The sequence below is a fragment of the Caloenas nicobarica genome, chromosome 21 (genome assembly GCF_036013445.1).
Source record: "Caloenas nicobarica isolate bCalNic1 chromosome 21, bCalNic1.hap1, whole genome shotgun sequence".
NCBI classification, from domain to species: domain Eukaryota; kingdom Metazoa; phylum Chordata; class Aves; order Columbiformes; family Columbidae; genus Caloenas; species Caloenas nicobarica.
Window position 1 is genome coordinate 1,785,494 of NC_088265.1, and position 21,874 is coordinate 1,807,367.

Here is a 21,874-nt window from a genome sequence, read left to right on the forward strand (position 1 = left end):
GCTTGGATTTGGGAACGGGGGTGTCCCGGCGCTGTTGGGGGCTGGATCTTGAGCGGTGGGTGCCAGCCCTGTCACCTGCACCCGTCACGGGACGGGAGGGGACAGGGGAGGGTGCCGGGGGTGCGGTGCTGGGGGTGGCCCCGCTCGCTTCCGCGTCCAGAGCCGGAGCTGGTGTCACCATGGTGGTCACGCTGGGGTACTGGGACATCCGCGGGGTGAGCGGGGGGTGGCAGCACCCCGCGGGGGGGGGGGTCCCACGGTGCGGGGTGCTGAAGGGGGGGTGCTGTGTCCCCCCAGCTGGCCCAGCCCATCCGCCTGCTGCTGGAGTACACGGGGACCCCCTACGAGGAGCGGCAGTACCGGCCGGGACCAGGTGAGAGGGGCGAGCGGGGTGTCCCTGGCCCCAGGGGTGTCCTGGTGTCCCGTCCCAGGACCCTCGTTGCCCCATTTGTGCTGGGTCGGGGGAGGTGAACCCCCCATTTTGCAGGGGAAGCACAGCCCCCCCTCCTCCTCCTGCCGCCCCGGACCTTGCCCGCTGCTCAAAGTCCTTTGCCTGCCCGGGGTGCTGCGGTGGGGCTGACACGTGGCTGCTCCTGGGGCACAGTGGGGACCCCCCCATTGCTCCCCCCCCGCCCCCATGAATGAGCCAGAACTGGGATCTGGGGGTCCCCCCCCCAATTTCTCCCCCCTCTCCAGCCCCTGACTTTGACTGGAGCGACTGGATCAAGGAGAAGGAGAAACTGGGCCTCGATTTCCCCAACGTACGTGATGGGTGGGGAATATGGGGGGGGGGCATGTGGGGGCACAGGGCTGACCCCCCCCATGACACCCCCCTCCAGCTGCCCTATCTCATTGACGGGAACACCAAGCTGACGCAGAGCAGCGCCATCCTGCGCTACATCGCCCGCAAGCACAACATGTGTGAGTGCCGGGGGGCCACAGGGGGGGCACAGCACCAAGGGGGGTGTCCCCATGGGGGGCTGATGTCCCTGTTGTCCCCCCCGCAGGCGGCGAGACCGAGGAGGAGAGGCAGCACGTGGACCTGCTGGAGAACGAGCTCATGGATTTACGGATGAGCTTCGCGCGGCTGTGCTACAGCCCCGACTTTGTGAGTACCCCCGGGGGGGGGCACAGGGGGGCCGACCCCCCCCCACCCCAAGGGTGGCATCCCCCAGCCCTGCTGGGGACATGGGGACAAGGAGGATGAAGCCACAACCAGTGCGGGATGTGTGCTGGGGTGCCCCCCTTGCCTGGGTGATGCCCCTGGGGTGCTGGGTTGGTTTTTTTTGGGGGGGCAGCCCCCAGCCCAGCTGTGCCCCCCCCAGGAGAAGCTGAAGCCGGGGTACCTGGAGCAGCTGCCGGCGAAGCTGCAGAAGCTGTCGCAGTTCCTGGGCTCCCGGCAATGGTTTGTGGGGGACAAGGTAGGTTGGGGGACAAGGTAGGTCGGGGGGTGCTGGGGGTTTTTGGGGGGGTGTCCCGGTGGAGGCTGACCCCTCCGCGTTGTGTCCCCCCCCCAGATCACCTTGGTGGATTTTGCGGCGTACGACGTGCTGGACCAGCACCGCATGTTTGTCCCCGACTGCCCTGAGCTCCAGGGGAACCTGGGCCGGTTCCTGCAGCGCTTCGAGGTGGGCGGGCACACGTGGGGGACACCCCGCTGTCACCCGCCCCGTCCCCGACACCCCCGTGTCCCTGTCCCCACCCCTGACACCCCCGTGTCCCTGTCCCCGTCCCCGACACCCCCGTGTCCCTGTCCCCACCCCTGACACCCCCGTGTCCCTGTCCCCATCCCCGACACCCCCGTGTCCCTGTCCCCGTCCCCGACACCCCCGTGTCCCTGTCCCCACCCCTGACACCCCCGTGTCCCTGTCCCCGTCCCCGACACCCCCGTGTCCCTGTCCCCACCCCTGACACCCCCGTGTCCCTGTCCCCGTCCCCGACACCCCCGTGTCCCTGTCCCCACCCCTGACACCCCCGTGTCCCTGTCCCCACCCCTGACACCCCCGTGTCCCTGTTCCCCCCGCAGGCGCTGGAGAAGGTCTCCGCCTACATGCGCTCGGGACGCTTCATGAAAACCCCCGTTTTCTGGCGCACGGCGTATTGGGGCAACACCAAGGAGTAAATGGAGGTGCCCCCCCACTTTGCCCCCAGCCCCTCCCCTGCAGAATAAACCGGGGGGCTGCCCTTTGTCTGGCTGCTGTGTGGAGTGCATCGAGCCGCCGTGGGGCGCAGGGGAGGGTGGGCGGCATGGGGACCCTTCATTTTGGGGAGGTGCCTCTTGGGAAGGTAATGGGGGGGGCTGTTGGACGCTCCTGCACCCCGGGATGGGGGGAAGCCATTCCCCCCACGCCCCTCCCCAAGGAAACGGCATCACCCACCCCCACATGGAGACTGCGGGGTCTAAGGGGGGGGCCCAGGACAATGAGACCCTGGTGGGGGGGCGGAAAGAGCGTCCCCCATGCAGCCGGGGGGGCGGGTCACAGAAGGACTGGGGGCACCCAGTGGGTTGTGGGGTCCCCCCATGCAGCTGTGGGGCTGCAGAGCCCCCAGAACAAGGGGAACCCGCACGCGCGCAGTGGGGTCCAAACGATGCCCCCCACCACCGCACCCGTGCCCCTTTAAGACCCCCCGCCCTAAGCCCCGCCCCCCGAGAGGGGGCGTGGCCGCCGCGGGCGCGGGGCTGTCACGTGGAGGGGGCGGGGCACAGAGCGGCGCGCGGCCATGGCGGTGTTGGGCTACTGGGACATTCGCGGCGTGAGTCGGGGGGGGCTGCACCCCCCGGGGACCCTCTGCTGGGGGGGCAGCGGCCTGACCCCCCGCGACCCCCGCCCCGCTTCATGGGGGTCCCGCTCGTCTCGTGGGGGGCCCGTGGGGTTTCCCCGGCTCTGGGCGGGGGGGCCCCCATGCACGCGGAGGGAGTGTCGTGGGGGTGTCCGTGGTCTTGGGGGGGGGGGGTGTGGGGGTCCCCGTGCATGTGGAGGGGGTCGCGAGGTTCCCCCGGCTCTTGTGGGGGGGCTGTGGGGGTGCAAATGTACGGAGAGGGGGGTGTGGGGGTCCCTCTGCTGCTGGGGGGGGGGACTATGGGGGTCCCCCTGCACGTGTTTGGAGGGGGGCTTTGCTTTTTGAGGGCACTCCCTGGGTTGTGGGGTCCCCCGTGCCTGCGCGGGGGCGTGGCTGGGGATACTGGGGGGCGTGGGGCATGGCGGGAGCGTGGGTGTATTTTGGCGGGGGGGGTCTCACTGGCTCCTGCCCCCCCAGCTGGCCCACGCCATCCGTCTGCTCCTGGAGTACACCGAGACACCCTACGAGGACAAGCTCTACAGCTGCGGGGAAGGTGAGGGCGGGTGGGGGGGTCCCCGTGTCATCCTTGAGCTCTCTGGCTTTTGCGGGGGGACACGGTGTCACCCAGCGCTCCCCCCGCGCTTCTCCTTCCAGCTCCCGACTATGACAAGAGCCAATGGATCAATGAGAAGGAGAAGCTGGGGCTGGACTTCCCCAACGTAGGTGGTCGCCAGGCGAGGGGGGGGGGGTTGTGGGGGTGCCCCGGTGTCCCCATGCCCCGTGTCCCCATGCCTTGATGTCCCCTCCAGCTCCCGTATTTCATCGATGGGAACACCAAGCTGACGCAGAGCAACGCCATCCTGCGCTACATCGCCCGCAAGCACAACATGTGTGAGCGCTGGGGAAGCTTGGCCTTGGCCTGGGCTTGCTTTGGTGCTTTGGGCTTGGACTAGAGTTGGGGTTGGGTGGGGCTTAGACTTGGTTTAGGTTTGGATTTGGGTTGGGCTTGGAGTTACTTGGCCTTGGATTTGGAACAGAGTTGGAGTAGGGTTGGAGTTGGGGTTAGTCCTGGTTGGGGTTAGGCCTGGTCGGGGTTAGGCTGTGTTTTGGGGTGCCCCCCAGCACCGCTGTCGCCCCGCAGGCGGTGAGACCGAGGAGGAGCTGCTGCGTGTGGACATGCTGGAGAACCAGATCATGGATTTCCGCATGAGCCTGGTGATGGTCTGCTACAACCCCGACTTCGTGAGTGTCCCCGTGCCACGGGCCCCCCTGCCGCATCGGGGACCCCTGTGGGGACAGTGCTGTCCCCGGGGGTGAGGGGACCAGGGTGCCCACCCCACTCTTCCCATCTCTCCTGCAGGAGAAGCTCAAGCCGGGTTACCTGGAGCAGCTCCCAGGGAAGCTGAAGCTTTTCTCCAACTTCTTGGGGGACAGAAAGTGGTTTGTGGGGGAGAAGGTACAAGTGGGACCCTGGCGAGGGGTTGGGGGGGGCAGGGAGGGGGTTTGTCCTCACCGTGTCCCCCCCGTGCCCCCAGCTCACCTTCGTGGACTTCCTCATGTTCGACGTGCTGGAGCAGAACTGCATCTTTGAGCCCAAGTGCCTGGAGCCCTTCAAGAACCTCAAGGACTTCATGGAGCGCTTTGGGGTGAGCTGGACCCCCCCGTCCTAGTCTCTGAGGGGCGGGACAGGGTGGGACGGGTCCCTGACACCCCCTTTGCCCCCCCAGGCCCTGGAGAAGGTGGCTGCATACATGAAGTCCAGCCGGTTCCTGAAGATGCCCATCAACAACAAGATGGCCAAGTGGGGCAACAAGAAGGAGTAGAGTGGGGGGGCACTGACCTGACCCCCCCTGCACACTCCATCACGGGATGGGGGGGGCACCGCCCACGTGAAGCCCCCAATACAATAAAGTGCTTTAGATGTGGCACCCTGCCCCCCACTCCCGAGTGCTGTGTGCTCGCTCGCCTGGACCCCCCCGGCTTGGCTGGGTTTGGGGGGACACAAGTTCGCACTGCGGTGTCCCCAGGGGCCCCCCTTGCTCCCCTGGGCCCCCTCCCTTCTCGTTAGTGCATTCCTGCTCGCTAACGAGGCAGCGCTGGCAAAGTTGGGGGAGGAGGGCTTGGTGCCCTCTCACCCCCCCTACGGCACAGAGCTGGGTGGGCTGGGGACAGCCCTGTCCCCTGGGCCCCCCTCGCTGCCACCACCCCCCGGTGACACGAGGAGCTGCCCAGGATGGGGACTCGGAGGTGTCCCTTGGGCGCTGCTGGGGGGGGCACGCCGTGTCCCCCTCCCTTGCCCCACCGGGGTGGCCCACAGGTGACACAGGGACTGTGGTCCCCCCCCTGCTGTCGCTCTCTTTATTTTCCACAGCGGTCGCTTTACATTTAGTGGGGTGCGCACACATTTCACGGTACCCACCCACTCCCCTGTGGGGCTGCCTGCCCCCCACTTTGCCATGGGGGGGTCCAGCAGAGCATCTCCCTGGGTGGGGGGTCCCAAGACCCCTGTGGCACGGCGGGGGGGTCCAAGTGTCATCAGTGGCTTTGGAGCAGATGTGTCCCCTAACCCCCCAGGAGTGGCTCTCCATCTTGGGGGGGCCAGGTGGGGTGTGTCGGGTGAACGCCCCCCAGTCCTGCAGAGCTGGGGATGCTCCATCCTTGGGGGGTAACAGTCGGGGACACGGTGCCAGCGTGGCCTTGGTGGCTCAGTCCCTGGGGCTCATCTGCAGGGGAAGGGAAAGGAGAATTTTTGGGGGGCTGCTGGGGTGGGGAGGGGGCGTGCAGGGCTGGGGGGGTCTCTCACCCCCAGGGATGTCCTGATGGGGGACAGCTTGAAGAGGACGCGCCGCCACTCCTCGGGACACACGGCTTGCAGCTCCGCCGCGCTCATCTGCAGCAGCTGCTGCCCCGTCAGCACCCCCAGACACCGCACCGTGCTGGGGACGGACAGACGGACGGACAGTCAGCCAGGTATGTGTGTCCCCCCTCAAAACGGAGCCCCAGGGGTTGGGGGGCTCCAGGGTCACCTACATGCGCTGGAAGCCCTTGTCCTTCAGCCAGGCTGTCACCTCTGCCGGCGAGGAGTCGGGGTGCAGGTTGGGGGGGCTCTCCTGGAGCTGGGGACAAAGGGAGGGGACAGCGGGGTAGCCCCCTGCCACCCCCTCCTGGTGACAGGGCGGGGGGAGGTGACACCCACCTGGCTGTTGCTGTGTCCCCCCCCGCCGTGCCCCAGGGGCTCCAGGACGTTGCTGGGGACGTAGCCCCTGTCCCCCCGCCCGTCCTGCACCAGCCACCACTTCTTCTGCGAGTCCAGGACCTAATGGGGGGTGGTGACATGGGGTGGGGGGGCCAGCACCCTGCTGTCACCCCCTTCCAGGACCCCCACCCGTGGGGAGACCCCCCAGTTTGTACCTGCAGCGTGTCCCCCATCCTGACGCTCAGCTCCTGCGGGTTCCTGCCCTGGAATTCGTACAGCGCTTTCACCAGCCCCTGCGCGGGGAAGGGGGGCCTGGGGATGGCGGGGGACGTGAGCATCCGGGGGGGCACACGAGCACCCGGCGGGGATCAGGTTCTGCCCCCCAGCCATGCAATGGGACAATGGGGACACTCACTCTTGGTTGGGGTTGTCCCTCCAGCCGGTGGCCGGTGACTGTGGGGGAGCAGAGAGAGTGTTGGGAGGGGGTTGGGGAAACTGAGGCAGGTGGTGGGACATCCTGCCCCCCCCCCCGTGCTGTACCTGCTGCACTGGGGGGGGCAGCCACCCGTCCGAGAACACGGGGGTGTAGGGGGGCACCCCCTCGCCGTTGGGGTACTCTGTCCTGTGATGAGAAAGTCAAGTGAGTGGTGGAGGGGCTCCCCAAAGCCGGACCCCCCCATGGTGCAGGGGGGGGCCTGGACCCCCACCTGCTCCTGTTCCAGGTGGGACCGAGGGTTTTCCAGGTGCCATATTGCTCGGGGTGCAGCGTCCGCTCCAGCAGCTCCACCGCCCTCGGCTCCAGCAGCGGCGCCTCCACCTCCTGCGCCAGGCTGGGGCTGGGGCTGTGGGCCAGGACCTGCGGGGGGCACGGGGTGACACCCGGACACGCCGCGGGGGGGTCCCCATGCTGCTCAGCCCTGGGGCGGGGGGTGGGGCCGGCTTTTTGGGGGCACTCACGAAGGAGAGGGCGGTGAAGATGAGGTGCAGCAGCTCCGGGGGGGTCGGTTCACGCACGTGCTGGTAGGTCCTGCCCTGCGTGGGGTGGGGAAAAGGGGTCCCCATGCAGGCCCCCCTTGTCCCCATGCAGCCCCCTGTCCCTACAGAGCCTCCCCCGTCCCCACGCAGCCCCCAGCCTGGCAGCAGAGCGGGAGGGACGTGCCAGGGATGTCCCCAAGCCATTGGAGTCACCTCCTGCCCAAGGGGACTCACCACGAGGTTGAGGGCGTATTTCACCTTCTGGAAAAAGTCCACGTAGTCAGCCTTGGGGGGCAGAGCTGGAGGGGCAGAAAGGGGCGGCTGGCACTGGGATGACCCCCCCAGCCCCCAACCAAGGGCACATTTCCCCCCTCACCACCTTTGTTCTTCTTCTTCTTCTTCTTCACGTTGGTGTTGGCCAAGCCCAGCGCTGTCTTCAGGCGGCCGACGAAGAGGTCGAGGTCACCCAGCACGTGGTTGAGGATCTCCTGGATGGAGATGGTCCAGGGTGGGTGCCGGTGGCGGGGGGGACCCTGGGGGGCGTCCCCATCCAAGGACGTACGGGACGGGACTTACAACATCTCGGTCCACCTCGGGGGTGACCTGGCCTGGGGGGCTGGTCTGTGACATTGGGGTGTCCGGGAAGCCTGGTGACAGCAGAGGGTCCCAGCTCTGCTCCCCCTCAGCCCAGTCCCACTTTGGGGGAAACTGAGGCACGCTGCGCCCCCCCCGCCGTGACTCACTGTAGTCGGAGGAGGGCAGCGCACGCTGGGGGGGCGCGGAGAAGTCGGGCTTGGGGGTCTCTGCCCACTGCTCTGGGGCCGTGTAGGACAGGGCGGGCAGGCTCAGCGGCGTGTCCAGGCTGCTCCGGGGCCTGCAGGGGTGGGGAGGGGGTCAGGTGGGGGCGCTGAGCCTGGGGGTGGGGTATGGGGGTGCAGGGGGTCTGTGCCCATGGGGATGGGGGGGGCTAAAGTCCAGGTATGGGGGTGGGAAGTGGGTATAGGGGTGTGGGGGGGTCTGTGGCCATGGGGATGGGGTAGGAGGGGGGGGCTGAGCGCAGGGATGGGGTACTGGGGCAAAAGGGGGAGGGAACCCCCCCAGGAGAGTGAGGAGGGTTCTCTGGAGGGGAGCAGGCAGAACGGGGGCTGTACCCGTGGGGTGGGACCTTTGGGGGACACAGGGGCAGCATGGAATTATCTGTCACCCCCCCAGCTTAGGGGGGCACACTGCGGGGCGGGGGGGCAGGCCTGGCTGTCCCCAGGGAGGGGGTGAAGAACCACGTACCCCCCCTTACCTGTGCCCATAGTGGACCCTCTGCTCCTCCTTCCACTGCTTCAGCACCTTCTCCAGGCTGCTCCTCAGCGTCTCTGCCTGCGCAGACCCACCGCCATCAACCCCCCCAAATCCCGGGGTGCTGCCCCCCGCCCACCCCCAGGGCTCACCCCCGGCTGCTCGCACTGGAAGAGCAGGACGCTGGTCCCGGGGGGGCTGCGCTCCTGCACGCTGATGGTCAACACCGAGTCGTAGCCGCAGGTGTCCAGCGCGGCCGAGCAGCCCTGGATGCTGCCCAGCGGGTAAACGTCCAGCTCCTCCTGCCGGGGGGGACACGGGGTGCTCAGCCCCCCCAGAATGGCCAGCAGGGGTAAAGGGCTAAGGGGCTGCAAGGTTAGAGGGGTGCAAGGGCACGGGGGGTTGTAGGGGTGGAAGGGTTAATGGAGGGTGGGAGGATTGTGTGGAATAGCAGGTTTTGGGGGTGCTGAGTCTGGGGGGGTGTTATGCGTAAGGTTTGGGGTGCCAGGCTTGTAGGGGTGTAAGGATTGGGAGGTAGTTGGGTTTAGGCGGTACAGGGGTTGGCAGTGGTTCTGGGGGTGCCGGTGTTATTGGGGTGCAAGGCTTGTGGTTGGTGCCGGGGCCAAGGGGGTGCCAGGTTTATAGGGGTGCAAAGATGGGGGGCGTACCAGGATTAATGGGGTGCCATTGCTGGAGCGGGTGTTGGGGCCAAGGGGGTGCGAGGGCCATTGCGGGGGCGTGCCAGGATTAGGGGGGTGCCAGAGCTGGGGGAACACCAGATTTATGGGGGTGCTGGCTCTGGAGTGGGTGCCATGGCCAAGCTGGGTGCCATGGCCCAGCAGTACAGGCTTTGGGGGGCACCAGGCTTTTTGGGGTGCCCTGGCCAGGAGGTACCTTGCTTTCCACGTCCCTCAGCACCAGGTCCTGGTCCCTGATGTGCAGGATGAGGTTCTGTCCCCAGACGCGGCCCTGGGCGTCCAGCAGCTTGAGCCGCGCCACACAGTCCTCGGCGCTGCGCAGGTCCCTCTCCAGCCGCACCGTCAGCAGGTGCTGGGGGGGACACGGCGCCGAGTGTCACCGGGTCACCCGCTGCCACCCCATGCTCAGCAAACCGGGACCGCTCTGGTAAGTTTGGGGGGGACTTGGGGTGGTTTGGGGGGCTCCTACCTCGACGTGGTGCTGGAAATCGCTTTGGGGTTTGAGCAGGTTCTGGACGTAGTCCTTGCGCTGGTCTGAGGGGACACGTGGGGTCAGGGGACAGGGACAGGGTGGGGACAGGAGCAGGGGCGTTTTGGGGTGCTGCCGTTAACTCACTGTAGATGCTCTTCCCGCTGGGGCGGGAGAAGTTGTTGGGGTGTCGCAGTGCGGAGCTGTCGTCATATTCACTCCTGGATGGACGGATAGACGGACCTTCGTGCCTGCGCGTGGTCCCCTGTCCCCACCCAGCCCTCGGGGGTCCCCCAGGTGGGGACACCCCCCCCACTGGCTACTCACCGGGCCGGGGGGCCGCTCCAGCGGCCGAAGGGGTCTCCCATCTTGCCGGGGTCCTGGATGGGCACGGTCCTTATGTCATCCCCGGTGTGTCCCCATCCACCCCCCAGGAGGGTGACATCCCCTGCAGGACCCCCCCTGCCCACCCATCTCCAACCATCCTGTCCCATCCCAGTCCCAGGGGGGTTCACCCAGTGGCCGGAGCCAACCCCCCCGTGTCACTAGGTGGGGTCCCTGTCCTGGGGGACACCCGGGGTCCCCCCGCTCACCCCAGTCCCCGTGCCGCTGGCTCGGCTGCCCGCGCTGGGAGTGTGCCGGGGAGGGTGGCACAGGTGGGGACAAGGGCTTGACGTCGGCACCGCACCCGCCTGCTCTTTGCCCCGTGGCGGCTGCTTTGAGGCAGGGCGGGGGACAGGGACAGGGAGGGGGACAAACGTCTGTCACAGCCGCCACCGCCCCCCTCGCCCCGGGGTGCCCACCCTGCGGCAGGGCTTGGTGGCCTTGGGTGCACCCGGGTGGGACAGCACCCAGGTGGGACCCCCCACCCCAAGGCCAGCCTGTCCTCCCCCGGCACTAAGCTTTGGTGACATCCCGCATGGCAGCACCCACCCTCTGTCCCCGTGCCCGGCAGGTGACCCCGGCTCGCCCCGAAACTCCATCTCTGCCAGGAAAACCCTTCCAGGGTGGTTCGTGACACAGAAGGGGACAGATCTGGGTGGGTTAAGGCTGGTGGCAGCAGGATCACTGTCCCCAGCGCCCTGGGGTCACCCTGGGTGTCCTGCCCTGTCCCACAGGGTCCCCTTGGCAGGTTCTGTCCTTGGCACCCCCAGGAGCATCGGGGACATCTCCGTCCCCTTTGTCCTCGCAGCTGGGGGACACTGGGGGTCATGTCCACGGTACCGGGGTGACCCATTGGCCCTCCCTGCCCAGCACAGTGAGGCGGGTTTTGGGTTCATTTTGAGCGTTTTGGGTTCATTTTGAGCCTTTTGGCTTCTCTGGGCTGGTCCTGGTGCAGCTTGAGGGGGGTGATGGGTCAGCTGGGCTGTGGTCACCGTGTCCCCAAGGGTGTCGCTGGCTGCATGGGGTCCCATCCGTGCCCCCCCCATCCCGGCTGACCCCCTCTCTATTTTCTTTGCAGGTTTTTGGGCCAAACCGGCCCCATCACGGAGGGACCATCCTGCATCCCAGTGTGTCACCCAGAGCAGGCGGTGACACCCCTTCGGGGGTGTTTGGGGACCGTGGGTGCACAGGTACGAGCAGAACCGAGGGGCAAGTAGGGAATGGACCCCAGGGAGCGGGGAGGGGGTGTCGGGGCTGGGGTCGTGCCTCAGTTTCCCCATTTCAGGGAGGGGCGCGGTGCAGTCCCCTCTGCGGCCACCGGGGGGCAGCACGTCCCCGCATCGCCCTTGTCCCCAGATGCGTGACACCCCCCAGATGTGCAGCCCCTCATATATAGGGCCCCAGATGTGCCCCCGGTGTCACGCCAGGTCCTGCTGGCACCGCCGACCCCACCGGGGTCCCTGGCACTGGGCACATTTGGGTGACACTTCTCGGGGCGGGGGGACACAAGCGCTGTCGGGCAGGAGGAATCCGGCTCTTTATGGCACCCGTGGGTGGGGGGTGGGTTTGACCCCCCCCGACAGCACCCACGGCACGAGCAGGACCGTCCCCATCCATTTCCCACCCTCCGCAGGGACAGGGTGCTCGCCCCACCCCCTCCCAGCTCCTCCCAGTCACCCCACTGGGTAAGCTGGGAATGGCGCCAGCTGCAGAAATATAAAATAGTCTCATTTTAATCTTTTTTCCTCTCCATTCCTGGCCAGAGGTGACACCTCCCTGCACAACCCCACAGCTGCTGTGTCCCCCCCTCGCCCTTCCCCAGGCTTGGGAAGTCCGCAGAGGCCACCAACCCCCTTGGGAAGAGCCCAGGGTGACGCCGAAGCCTTTGGCCATTTCGGGTTTAGAAACCCCCAGCGTCAAAATCAGTGAATTTGCCCCAAAACGCAGCAATTCTGGGGAGGACAATGGCCCCATCCTGCACCCCCTGTAAAGCTGCTGCGTGAGGGGACACCCCCACGCACCAAGGGGACAGCCTTGGGGACACAGCCGGACGCCCTGTCCCCACGGGGGGACGCAGGATCAGGCCCTACCCCCAGGGACAACCCGGGGCTGGTGCAGATTTGGGGGTGCCCAGGCGGGGCGGGGGACTTTGGGGTCACCGTTTCCTGGAATTCCCGGTGACACATCGCTCCCGGCCAGGTGCCACCGGGGCCGTGGTGGCAGCTGTGGCTCTGGGTGCCGGCCAGCGGCACAAACCGCCGGCCAGCCGGGATCCGTCCCCACGTCACCGAGGCTGAGCGCGGGGCGGACCGCGGTGTACCCGGACCTGCCGTCTAATTGCTGGGGACCAGCGGCTCCCCGTCACTTTGGGGACACATGGGGACGGTTTAACCCCTCGGGAGCTGGGAGGTTGTGTCGGGTCATTCTCCCCCAGGCTGGAGGGACAGCACGGCGTGTCACAGCCCCTGGGGTCGGGACGTTCCCTCGGTGATGCCCAAACCCACAAGTCCTCCGTGGGGTCTGTTTGGTGGTGATGGTGACAAGCCGATGTCCCAACCATCATGGCAGCCAGGCTCGGGTGCTGATTTGGGGTGACATCGGGGAGCCGGTGCAGCACTGAGAGCCACTGCGGGGTCCCTGTCACCCCGTGGATCCCTGTCACCCCGCGGGTCCCTGTCACCCCGTCGGTCCCTGCCACCCTACGGGTTCCCTTCGCCATGGGGACTCCCTGGGGGCTGCATCTCCCCCTCTGCCACCCCCGGAGGTCCCAGCTCAGTGTCCCCACCAAACCTTTCGCTCCCTTGGGAACGTCCTCAGCGTCACCCAAAGTCCCCTGGGGGTCCCAGCCCCGAACCCCGAGCTCCGTGGGGCATCCTGGTCCCCATTGCTCTGGGTTTTCCTGGTTTTGCCGCTGGGTCCTGTCTCTTCAGAGGAACAGGGTAAAATCTCCGGGGCTTTTCTAGCCTGTCGGCTTTGCAAAAATCCCCCCAGTGACACCCCTGAGGGCTTTGCAGAAGCAGCACCCCAGAAACAAGCCTCCTCCTCCGCTTTTTAACCTGCTGATTATTTTTTTTTGTTGTTCCTCTCTCATTTCCAGAGGGTGATATTTTACCTCCAGAGAAGCAGCCGGCCCCACGGCTTTGGCCACACACCCGCAAAAAGCATCTCGCTTTTGGGGTGAAGAGGCAAAAGCGGTGTCCCCACGGCGTCCCCGTGGCCACCCCTGTTTGTGTGGGACCCGTCCTGCTTCGCTCCCCACCGTCCCCCATCCCGGCACCACATCCCAGCCACAGCCCGGGGAATTCCAGAGGTGGTGGGGACCGAAAGGGTTTAATTAGAGGTGACGAGGGCATGCAAACGAGCAGGTGACAGCTGCTGTGAAATCCTGGAGACTTCAGAGGTGCCGGTCGGTGTTTCCCACGCTGTGGGTGCTGGGGTAGGATGGGTGGGGGGTGGGAGCAGCCGGAGGTGGTCGGGGACCCAAACCCATTCCCACCGACTGACGCTGCGAGATTTGCCTTTACACGTCAAGTCTGGGGACACCATGAGGAGGAGGATGATGATGATGAGGAGGATGGAGTCAAGTGGCGCAGCCGACGGTGTTTCCAGGGAAAAGACCTTTCCAGCCTCATCTTTCCAGGGCGGGCGGTGAACAAGGTGGCACAGGGTGACAGCAGCACATGGTGCTGAGCTGGTTGGGGGGTGTGATGAGCCGTTCCCTTCCCGAGCTGCTGAGTCAAGGCTCCCAGAGACCTCGTGGGCGGTGGGATTGATTTGGGAGCCACCGATGAGGTCCCTGGCTGGGGACAGGCGAGGAGCGTGCCACCGAGCACGGGTTCGTGGTGCCGTGCTCGATGGAGAAGCTCCGGAGGAAATTGTGAAAGGGTGAGCAGACACTGGCTGCGTGGGGCGGGGGGAGATGAGGTGTGAGCTGGCGGGGGGAAAAACCCATGGCAGGAGGTTCTTCGGGCATCGGATGGGGTGAGCTCCCCATCACACGTCATCAGATGAGGTGGGTTCCTCCTCACATGTCATCAGACAAGGTGGGTTCCTCTTCACATGTCATCGGTTGGGGTGGGTTCCTCCTCCCATGTCATCGGTTGAGGTGGGTTCCTCGTGTGTCATCGGATGTGTCCTCAACACGGTGTCTTGGGTCCTGCCTCAGGGGTGGGAGTTGGGTAAAAGGTGGTTGCAAAAGAGCTGGGAAGGGGCAATTGGGGCAGGATTAGGAGCACTACAAGGTGTTTTAAGCCAGATCCCAACTCCTGACATCAGGTGACATCTCCCACACTTGCCCATGGTCCCAGATGCCATGAATGATATGAGACAACGGTCTAGGTGCCCCAAGCCCCTCAGCACCACTTCCAGACCAACACAGTCAGGGCTTACTGGGACAGGAACGGCTCCTTTTTCCCTGAAATGCGTCTGTTTCCTGCCAGAAAATGTCATTCCATCGATAAATACTTGGAATGGGAAATGTTCAACCTTCCCTGTTATTTGGCTCCCATGGGAAGCTGCTGGGAGGAGGAACTCTTGGCTTGCCCATCCCATTCAGCCCAGTACAGCTTCTGCCGGATACTGGGAGGGACGTGTGCCTGGATGCCATGAGTGTCCAAGATAATTTACTGGCCAGCGATGGGTTGCTCATGTCCTAAAATTGCTCTAACTAAGCTTTTGGAGAAGAATTTCCAAATCTCTGAAGGCTTGGACACTCTTCCTTTTTTTTTTGCATGTCTCTGGTCTCTTCCCATCTGGAAGCCTCAGGTGGCATCTCCAATGTGAACTCAACCAAAACCTGGTGCTTTTTCCTCCTGTTTTGAAGGTATTTGGTGGCTGTGTCACTGGTGGAAGTGGCAAAGGTAAGGGAGCAGCAAACCCAGGTGATTCACTGATGGTTTTGAAGATAACTCATCCCTACGAGTCCCCAGGTCCCTCGTCATCAAGAGCTGGAGAAGAGGAGCTGCAAGGCAAAGGGGCTGTTTGTCCCCTGTGGGTCATTTTTGCCATCTGAGCATCTCCTGGCCCTTGGTTCAGCCTCCCAAGTGGCTTTTAAGGGACAGGCAGGAGATGAAGGCCAAGGTCCATGAAGCTGGGAGGTGGCCGATGCCTCCCGAGATGCCACCAGCAGCTGCCTGGGGTGACAGAGTGACCTGTGTCACTGCTCATGGGGGACACAGATGCTCCTGGAGGGACATGGTGGGTCTGAGCTGGTGTCTGCAGATTTTGACCTCGCCGGTCTTCTCTGGTCTGGCTGGAGACGCCTTGGCCAAGGCTGGTCCATGAGCTGAGCGTCTCTGAGCCACCTTGGGGTCTGGCAGGTGGAGGTGTCACCGGGGCTTCGGGTCCAGGTGAGGACCTGGGCGGTGGTGCAGAGTGTTCATCGGGTCCTTCAGCGGAGATGGGTGAGCCTGGGCCGGCAGCTGGGACGGGTCAGCTCTGGAGACATCCCGGCCCATCCAAAGGGACCGTCTGGCTCCGGGTGCTGAAATCGGGCGGTTGGCTTGAAAAGGTCAACTTGTGTTGAAATAAAATAAAATAAATAGAAATAAGATAAGATAAAAGTATAAAATAAAAAAGATAAGATAAAATAAAAAGATAAAATAAAAATTAAGATAAAATAAAAAAGATAAAATAAAATAATGCAACCAAGCAGCCTGCTTGCGGCTTTCAGGGCGGTTCAGCCCCAGACCCTGGGGGCTGTGCCAGCCAGGGATGCTCCATACGGAGCCCTCGCCATCACCCTTGCAGCTAGTTTTATTGTGGTGGTGGTTTTTTTTTTTTTGGCTATCTGTTTTGGTTATTTATAACTTTCTCCCTTTTGTTTTTAATTTTCAAACAGCATCTTGTTGCTCCGGGCAGGACCCAGATACACCCGGCCCCGGCACTCAGGCGGCGGCTGCATCTCCGAACCAGCAAAAAAGGAGGATTTGCAGGTCCCAGGGGACACCCTGGGTGCGGAGCACCCACAGCACCCAAGGGTGACCCCGCACCAGGAGAAAGGGGCTCAGCAAGGGGCGTTTGAGCTGGACCGGAGGGGTTAAGCTCGGCTCCCGGGAAGAGCCGGCTCCGGTCCAGCCTGAGTAAGCCCATCGCTCTGGCCAAAACCCGTTGCGGGGTGGATTTTTTTGGGGAGGGCTGTAAACAGCATTTCTCGACGGTGTCGCACGACCCGCGGGGCCGGCAGCGCTCAAACCAGGAGGCGTTTTGATAACGTTCATTAATTACAGAGCTGGCAAGAGGCGCTGGGATGGGAACCGCAGAGGAGGTGTTTTTTTGGGAGGGTCTGCAGCTGCCCCATCCCTGCTGCCACTTTGGGGTCATATTTGGCAACCCCCGGGGTGGGACGGAGGGGTTTGCGGTGAGGACGCGCAGCACCGCGGCAGCGCCGGGCGGCCTGTCTGGCCAAACCATCCCATCTATTCCCAAACGCCCGCCTGGACCACCCCACATTTTCGGGGCACAGCGAGCAGCCGGTTGTACCGCACCGGGGGGGCGACGCTGGTGTCACCGCCGGTGCCCTGGGCACGGCAAGGCGCGGTGGAGGTGGCCGGAGGGGTTAAATCTCCTCCTCTGCTCCGGCTCCTCTCCAGCCTGAGTAACCCCAGCACGCTGCCAAAATCCTGCTCGGTGCTGGGAGCCGGCGCAGGGGGTTTTTTCTGCCTTAGGAGCGATGCTGGATGCCTGGCACAGCAGCTGCGGGGGTACGGAGCAGGGAACGCGTCCCAGCATAACCTGACCTTGGTTTGGTGATGCCAGCACCCCAAAATCCCGCAGGGTCCGGCCCCGGGACAGCGCCCGGGGTGCCTGGGCTGGCTCCAGCCTCTGCGGCTCCGGCACAAGCTGCACCGTAATTATTTACAAGAGGAGGCGGGTGGGAGTTTCGCCTTTGCTTCCCTTTATTTTTAAACTTATTTTTGCTTTATTTTGAATTTCTGACTCATCTCAAAGCCTGTTGCCGGGAGGAAACAGGAATTAAAAAGTGCCCCAAATATCGTTTGTATCAGCTAAATAAAATCCTCCCCCGAATGCTTGGGGAGGAAAGTCAAGCAGCGGCTCCCTGGGGCTGCCCCGGACCCGGAGCCACTTCTCCTTCCCCCGGTCTCATTCATATGGAGGAGGAAAACTCAAATTTTCCTCTTTTTTTCCAAACCACAGCTGGTTTCCGCCTCTGCAAGCACAAAGCCAGGCCCGGGGCCGCTCAGGCGATGCGGGGGCAGAGAGGCGATGGGTGCTCCCCACACGTGGGGTACCCGCGGGGGCGCCCGGACCTGCTGCCCGTGGGATGCTCCACGGGGATGCAGCACCCACGGGGCTGCCCAAACGGGGCTGGCACCCTTGTGTGGGTGGGAGTGGAGGGGGATGCCCCGGGGGGGTGTCCTGGAGGGGAAGGGGTGCTGTTAGTGTGGGTGCCCAGTTAATAAGGGTGTCCCAGAGATGCTGCTGCCCCTGAAATGAAGGTGCTCTTGAGGCGAGGGGTGTCCCAGGGATGATGGTACCATATTAATGGGGGTGCCCCATTAACGAGGGTGCCCTGGTGATGAGGGTGCCCGGTGCTTTTCCTCCCCGGAGCAGTTTTGATGAGACTCTCCTTGTCGGGGGGGACGCAGGTGGTGGGAGGGTCCCTTGTCCCCCCCTGCTCCGCTGCCAGCCAAGTGTGACTCAGCAGCCCAGCCTGGCTGCAATGTGTGAAGATTTGGGGAAACCAGCCCAAAAGCATCATCCTGGGAGCATGTGTGTGGGGGGGTGAGCTGTGAATCCGGCATGTGAAGCATCTGCCTGGACACCCCCAAACCCACCCCCCGCAGGACATATCCTGCCCCGTGATGGCAGCGATCCCGCAGTGCGCTCAGCCCACGGGGCGGCCGTGAAGATGTGGTACCGTGAGGGATGCTGAGTTCATCCCCCCCTGCTGCTCCTGGCTTCACCCCAGGAAATCCCCAGATCCACTTTTCCCTTTCCAAGGGATAAAACCCACCTGGTTGCTGCTCAGCCACATCCTGCTCAGCTGCCCTGGGCCAGGTGATCCCAAGGAGCTGAGAGAAACCAGCTGCCATGTGTTGGCCCTGATGCCAGGGAGGATAAATTCACCCCCCCCAGCTCAGCAAAGGCATTTTGCATGGGGACAGGGACACCGTTTGGCTCTAATCCTAATCTAAACTTAATTTATCTATTGCGATACAGTTCAGGTCCTGCTTGTACCAGGTGCTGTACGAAGAGGAGCTGGCAGCTCATTAGCACCCTCCTAGGTAGGAATTAAGTTTTATTTCTTCTTAAATGCTCAGCCTGGAGGTGATGCTGCTGCGGGTGCCTCCTGCCCTGAAATAGGGGGGTCCTCTGGTTTTGGGGGTGGCTGTGGGTAGAGGCGCTTGGGGACGCGTTTGTCCTCACAGCGCCCAGGCTGGGGTCTGGAGGGGGTTTGGGGACAGGATGAGGACAGGGTGGTGGCACCAGGGGGGCCCTGAGCGGGGGATGGCGCCTGCGCTCCCTCCCTCTGGGTCACCCGTTGTCACCGCGTGGCTGCAGTGGCTCGAGGGGTGTCTGGGAAGGGGGTTGATACTCAGGCGACGAGGAATCAGCAGCTCCCAGCGCTTTGCGCTTTCCCCGGGGAGCTGGTCCCAGCTCCTGTCCTTTGCCACAGTTTTTTCATCAGCTTTGGGTAGCTGAGAGGTCCCTGCTGTGAGCAGGTGTGATTTTTGGCATCCCTGGGGATGAAGGTGGGTTCCATCCCAGCACTGAGCCACCATTGCCGGGAGGAATTAATATTTTCCTTCTTTTTTAATTGGCATTTCCCTTCAGCGTCAGCCGTGGGGTGGGATGGGGGTTTTGCTCTCCAGGAGCCCCCAGGGGCCATTGCCGTGGGGGTGGGACAGGGAGGACGCGACCCACCCGGAAACCACAAACGGTTTTGATGTGTTTATTAACCCGGGCACAACTTCCCCTGCGCTCGTTTCCCAACGCCGGCTGCCGCGTTGCGAAGCCGCTCGAGCTCGGCCCTACGTGCACCAAGGATGTGCAATGGGTGGGGGCGCAGCACCCGTGGGTGCATGGTGAGGACCTCGGGTGGCCCTGAGCGGTGGCTGTGACAGAGACAGGGCCAGGTGGGCTTGGGGATGAGGGATGGTTGGGAACGATGTCCCCATGGCTGTCCCCGTGGGCTGGGGATGCGGGAGCGGAGCAGCACATGGGTGACACTCGCTGTCGTGGAAAGGGTGAGTGGTGCTGGCCACGGGTCACACTCTCTCCCCGAGGAAAAGCTCGAGCAAAGGTTATTCTTTAGAAAAAAAAAAAAAAAAAAACCCGAAAAAGATAAGTTTCCTCTCTTCCTTCCTCATCGGAGGCACGTGGTGGTGAGGTCATGGAGCGCTGGGCTCGCAGCAGGACGTGCTTCTGCTCCGTGTAATCTCATCCCCAGGGCCGTGGCGAAACGGTTCTTGGTGGGGTCTGGGGGGGAGGCTTCTCCTGCCTCTGCCCCCCCAGCTCCACGTTCCCCCACTTGGGCGCCCACCTCCGTCTCCAGCCCTTGGGCTGTTCTCTGCGCTCCCGTGGGGGTTTCCCGCGGTGGCTTCTGCATCCCAGAAGTGAATGTGGCTTCGCGCGGAAAATCAGCCCCAGATGTGGCTGAACCGCCGTTGCTGCAGCGCCATGAGTGGGGACAGCGCTTGGGGACATGGCGACAGCAAGAGGGACATGTTGGGTGGCCAGGACCTGGGTGCCAGGAGCTCTTGGAGGGGTTTGTACCTCCATCGGGGAGCAAGGACAGGGGACAGTGTCCTCTCTGCAGCTGCTGCTCCCCAAGGAGGGGTGACGGTGCACCCAGGGGTTCCCCCACCCTTGGGGACAGTCACTGAGCTACGGAGCGGTGCCACCAGCATTGGGCTGAGCAAAGCCTGGTTTTTTGGCCGTAAGAGCCCGACGTAGCCTCCAGCTTGGCTGTGCAGCCCTTGGCTTGAGAGGCCATGGGGCAGCTGCTGATTCCCATCCCGGGGTTGTTTTCTGGGAAGCAGGATTGCTTGCTGGCAGGAGACACATCCCTATGGCCGTGCCACCCCCCAGGCTCTGTCCCAGCCGATGGCACAGCCATACCGGGGTGTCATCTTGAATTTGAACAGCTCAGGGATGCTTGGGGACCCTTGGGAACCCCATGACCGAGGTCTCCAGCTGAGCATGGAGCTGCCAGTCCCACCAGGGACAAACTGGCGGAGGGCTGTGGGGCGGGAACCGCCACGCTAATCAAAAGAGGATGGAAAACTCTTCGTGGTTGCTTGGAAATGAAACACGACTACGGGCAGACCACAGCAGCCTCCAGATGCAACAGCAGTGGCTGTGGGATGAAATTCCAGGGGATTAGACTTAATTACGAGTGCCGATGGAGGGGTTGGCAGCAGCAGATTGGCCCCGTGGCATTACCCCTTGCCCATGGGTGGGGGGAGGTTTGGGGACAGATGGACCCTGGGTCTCCTTGTTGAGCTGGGACTTGCCTGGATCATGTCAGACTCTAAATTTAAACCTTTCCAAGATCCTTGAGGATCCTAAATCCATACCGTTGCTTGGGACGGGAGGAATCATGCTGGGGGCTGCTGGCTACCTCCGTGACTTGGAGCCATCCTGCATCCCGGTCCCCATCCCGGTCCCCATCCCGGTCCCCATCCCGGTCCCCATCCTGCATCCTCCCCATGCAAGGACATGGAATGTGACCCAAACTCAGGGTCCAGGCGAGTGCTCCTGCACAAGCATCACCTACTCTCCGGGGCCACAAACGCCTTTTTGGGTTCCTCATCGTGGTTTTGCGCTCTCCAGCCTTGCCGGGTACCATTTCTGCCCTCCCCGTTGCGACAGTGTGTTGCTCTAGGGGGTTTGGAAGGGGCCGGGGGGCGGTTTTGCCGGAGGGCTGCCGGGCGGGAGGCTGGGCGGAGGCGCAGCAGCTCATGCCAAGATGCATCAGCCTGTGTTTTTCTGGTGGCGGCTGAAGGTTGTTTGCGCTGTCCCGGCGATGATACAATGCACTTGGCGTAGGTGCACGAGCCGGCGGCTGGGCAAATGTGGTGATATCGGCAGGGAGGAGGATGATCCGGGTCACCCCAAAGCTGGAGCTGTTTTGATGGGATGTTGAAAACAGTGTTCATTAGCTAGAAGATCTGGAAGCAGCATTTGCAGATTTGTGTGATGATGACGATGATGAAGACACCCTACAGAAAGGGTAGCAGATGCTTCATGCTGTACAGACCTTATTGCTCTCTGACCTGCCTGAAAGGAGCTTGGAGCCAGGGGGGGTCGAGCTCTGCTCCCCAGGAACAAGCGCCAGGAGCAGAGGAAACGGCCTCAAGTTGCGCCAGGGGAGGTTGAGGTTGGATCTGGGGAACAATTTCTTCCCCCAAGGGCTGTGGGGCACTGGAACAGGCTGCCCAGGGCAGTGCTGGAGTCGGGGTTGGACAGACGGAGATGAGGTTCTCAGGGACACGGGGCAGTGCCAGGAGTGGGTTATGGTTGGATTTGATGAGCTTGAGGGGCTTTTCCAGCAAAAATGATTCTATGAAAAGGGCTGGATCAACACGTGGAGCCACAGGGATCTCATCAGGGTTAAACTGCCGCTGGCTCCCCCATCCCTGCCATGGGCACCCCGTCCCCCCAGGTAGGGCTCAGGCTCTCAGGGACCATCCTGGAGCCATGGGCAGGAGGAAAGAAGCAGCTTTATGGTGCTAAAACCTCGGCTGCTAATGAAAGCCAGGGTCTGCGCGGGCAAACAGCTGATTGAGCTGAGTAATGCCTTGAATTCCTGGCAGGAGTTGCTTCCTTTTGGGAGGCAAAGGCTCCTTCCCTGGTAAGCGGTGCCCGTCGTGTCCCCCTCCTTCCCTGGCAAAGCCCCGGTGGCACCTGGGGACCCAGGGGTGCAGCCAGGGACGGGGCCCCCACGTCTGTGTGTCGGTGGCGGAGATCGGGGCCAGTCGCTGATGTCAACAGCTCTGGCTGCAGATAAACAACCAGCCCCAGGGGGAGGACAAACGGATCCTCTGTTCGTGGCTGTGGCGGCTCTGGACCCCCCTTGCGACGCCCCAGCAGCATTCCCATCGCTTGGGGTCGGTG

At 63.6% G+C, this 21,874-nt stretch overlaps 3 protein-coding genes across 3 annotated transcripts; 2 read left to right on the plus strand and 1 right to left on the minus strand.

Annotated features, from left to right (window-relative positions):
* The first annotated feature begins 160 nt into the window (after positions 1-160).
* LOC135996937 (glutathione S-transferase 2-like) lies at positions 161-2,168 on the plus strand. The gene is made up of 8 exons (XM_065649255.1): positions 161-215; positions 298-373; positions 697-761; positions 840-921; positions 1,008-1,108; positions 1,326-1,421; positions 1,518-1,628; positions 2,027-2,168. Exons 1-8 carry the CDS (start codon positions 180-182, stop codon positions 2,120-2,122), a joined length of 663 nt encoding a protein of 220 aa, XP_065505327.1. The 5' UTR covers positions 161-179; the 3' UTR covers positions 2,123-2,168.
* A 515-nt stretch (positions 2,169-2,683) lies between these two features.
* Positions 2,684-4,715, plus strand: LOC135996938 (glutathione S-transferase Mu 1-like). The gene is made up of 8 exons (XM_065649256.1): positions 2,684-2,754; positions 3,259-3,334; positions 3,436-3,500; positions 3,591-3,672; positions 3,923-4,023; positions 4,142-4,237; positions 4,317-4,427; positions 4,509-4,715. Exons 1-8 carry the CDS (start codon positions 2,722-2,724, stop codon positions 4,602-4,604), a joined length of 660 nt encoding a protein of 219 aa, XP_065505328.1. The 5' UTR covers positions 2,684-2,721; the 3' UTR covers positions 4,605-4,715.
* Positions 4,716-5,486: 771 nt separating this feature from the next.
* Positions 5,487-9,777, minus strand: EPS8L3 (EPS8 signaling adaptor L3). Its single transcript, XM_065649237.1, has 17 exons — positions 9,737-9,777; positions 9,557-9,630; positions 9,410-9,474; positions 9,137-9,292; positions 8,395-8,544; positions 8,247-8,323; positions 7,529-7,826; positions 7,332-7,440; positions 7,187-7,251; positions 6,935-7,009; positions 6,685-6,833; positions 6,393-6,599; positions 6,193-6,289; positions 5,978-6,097; positions 5,812-5,897; positions 5,585-5,717; positions 5,487-5,504 (listed from the first exon to the last, which is right to left on the minus strand). The coding sequence occupies exons 1-17, from the start codon at positions 9,775-9,777 to the stop codon at positions 5,487-5,489; spliced, it is 1,920 nt and encodes a 639-aa protein (XP_065505309.1).
* Positions 9,778-21,874: the final 12,097 nt, after the last annotated feature.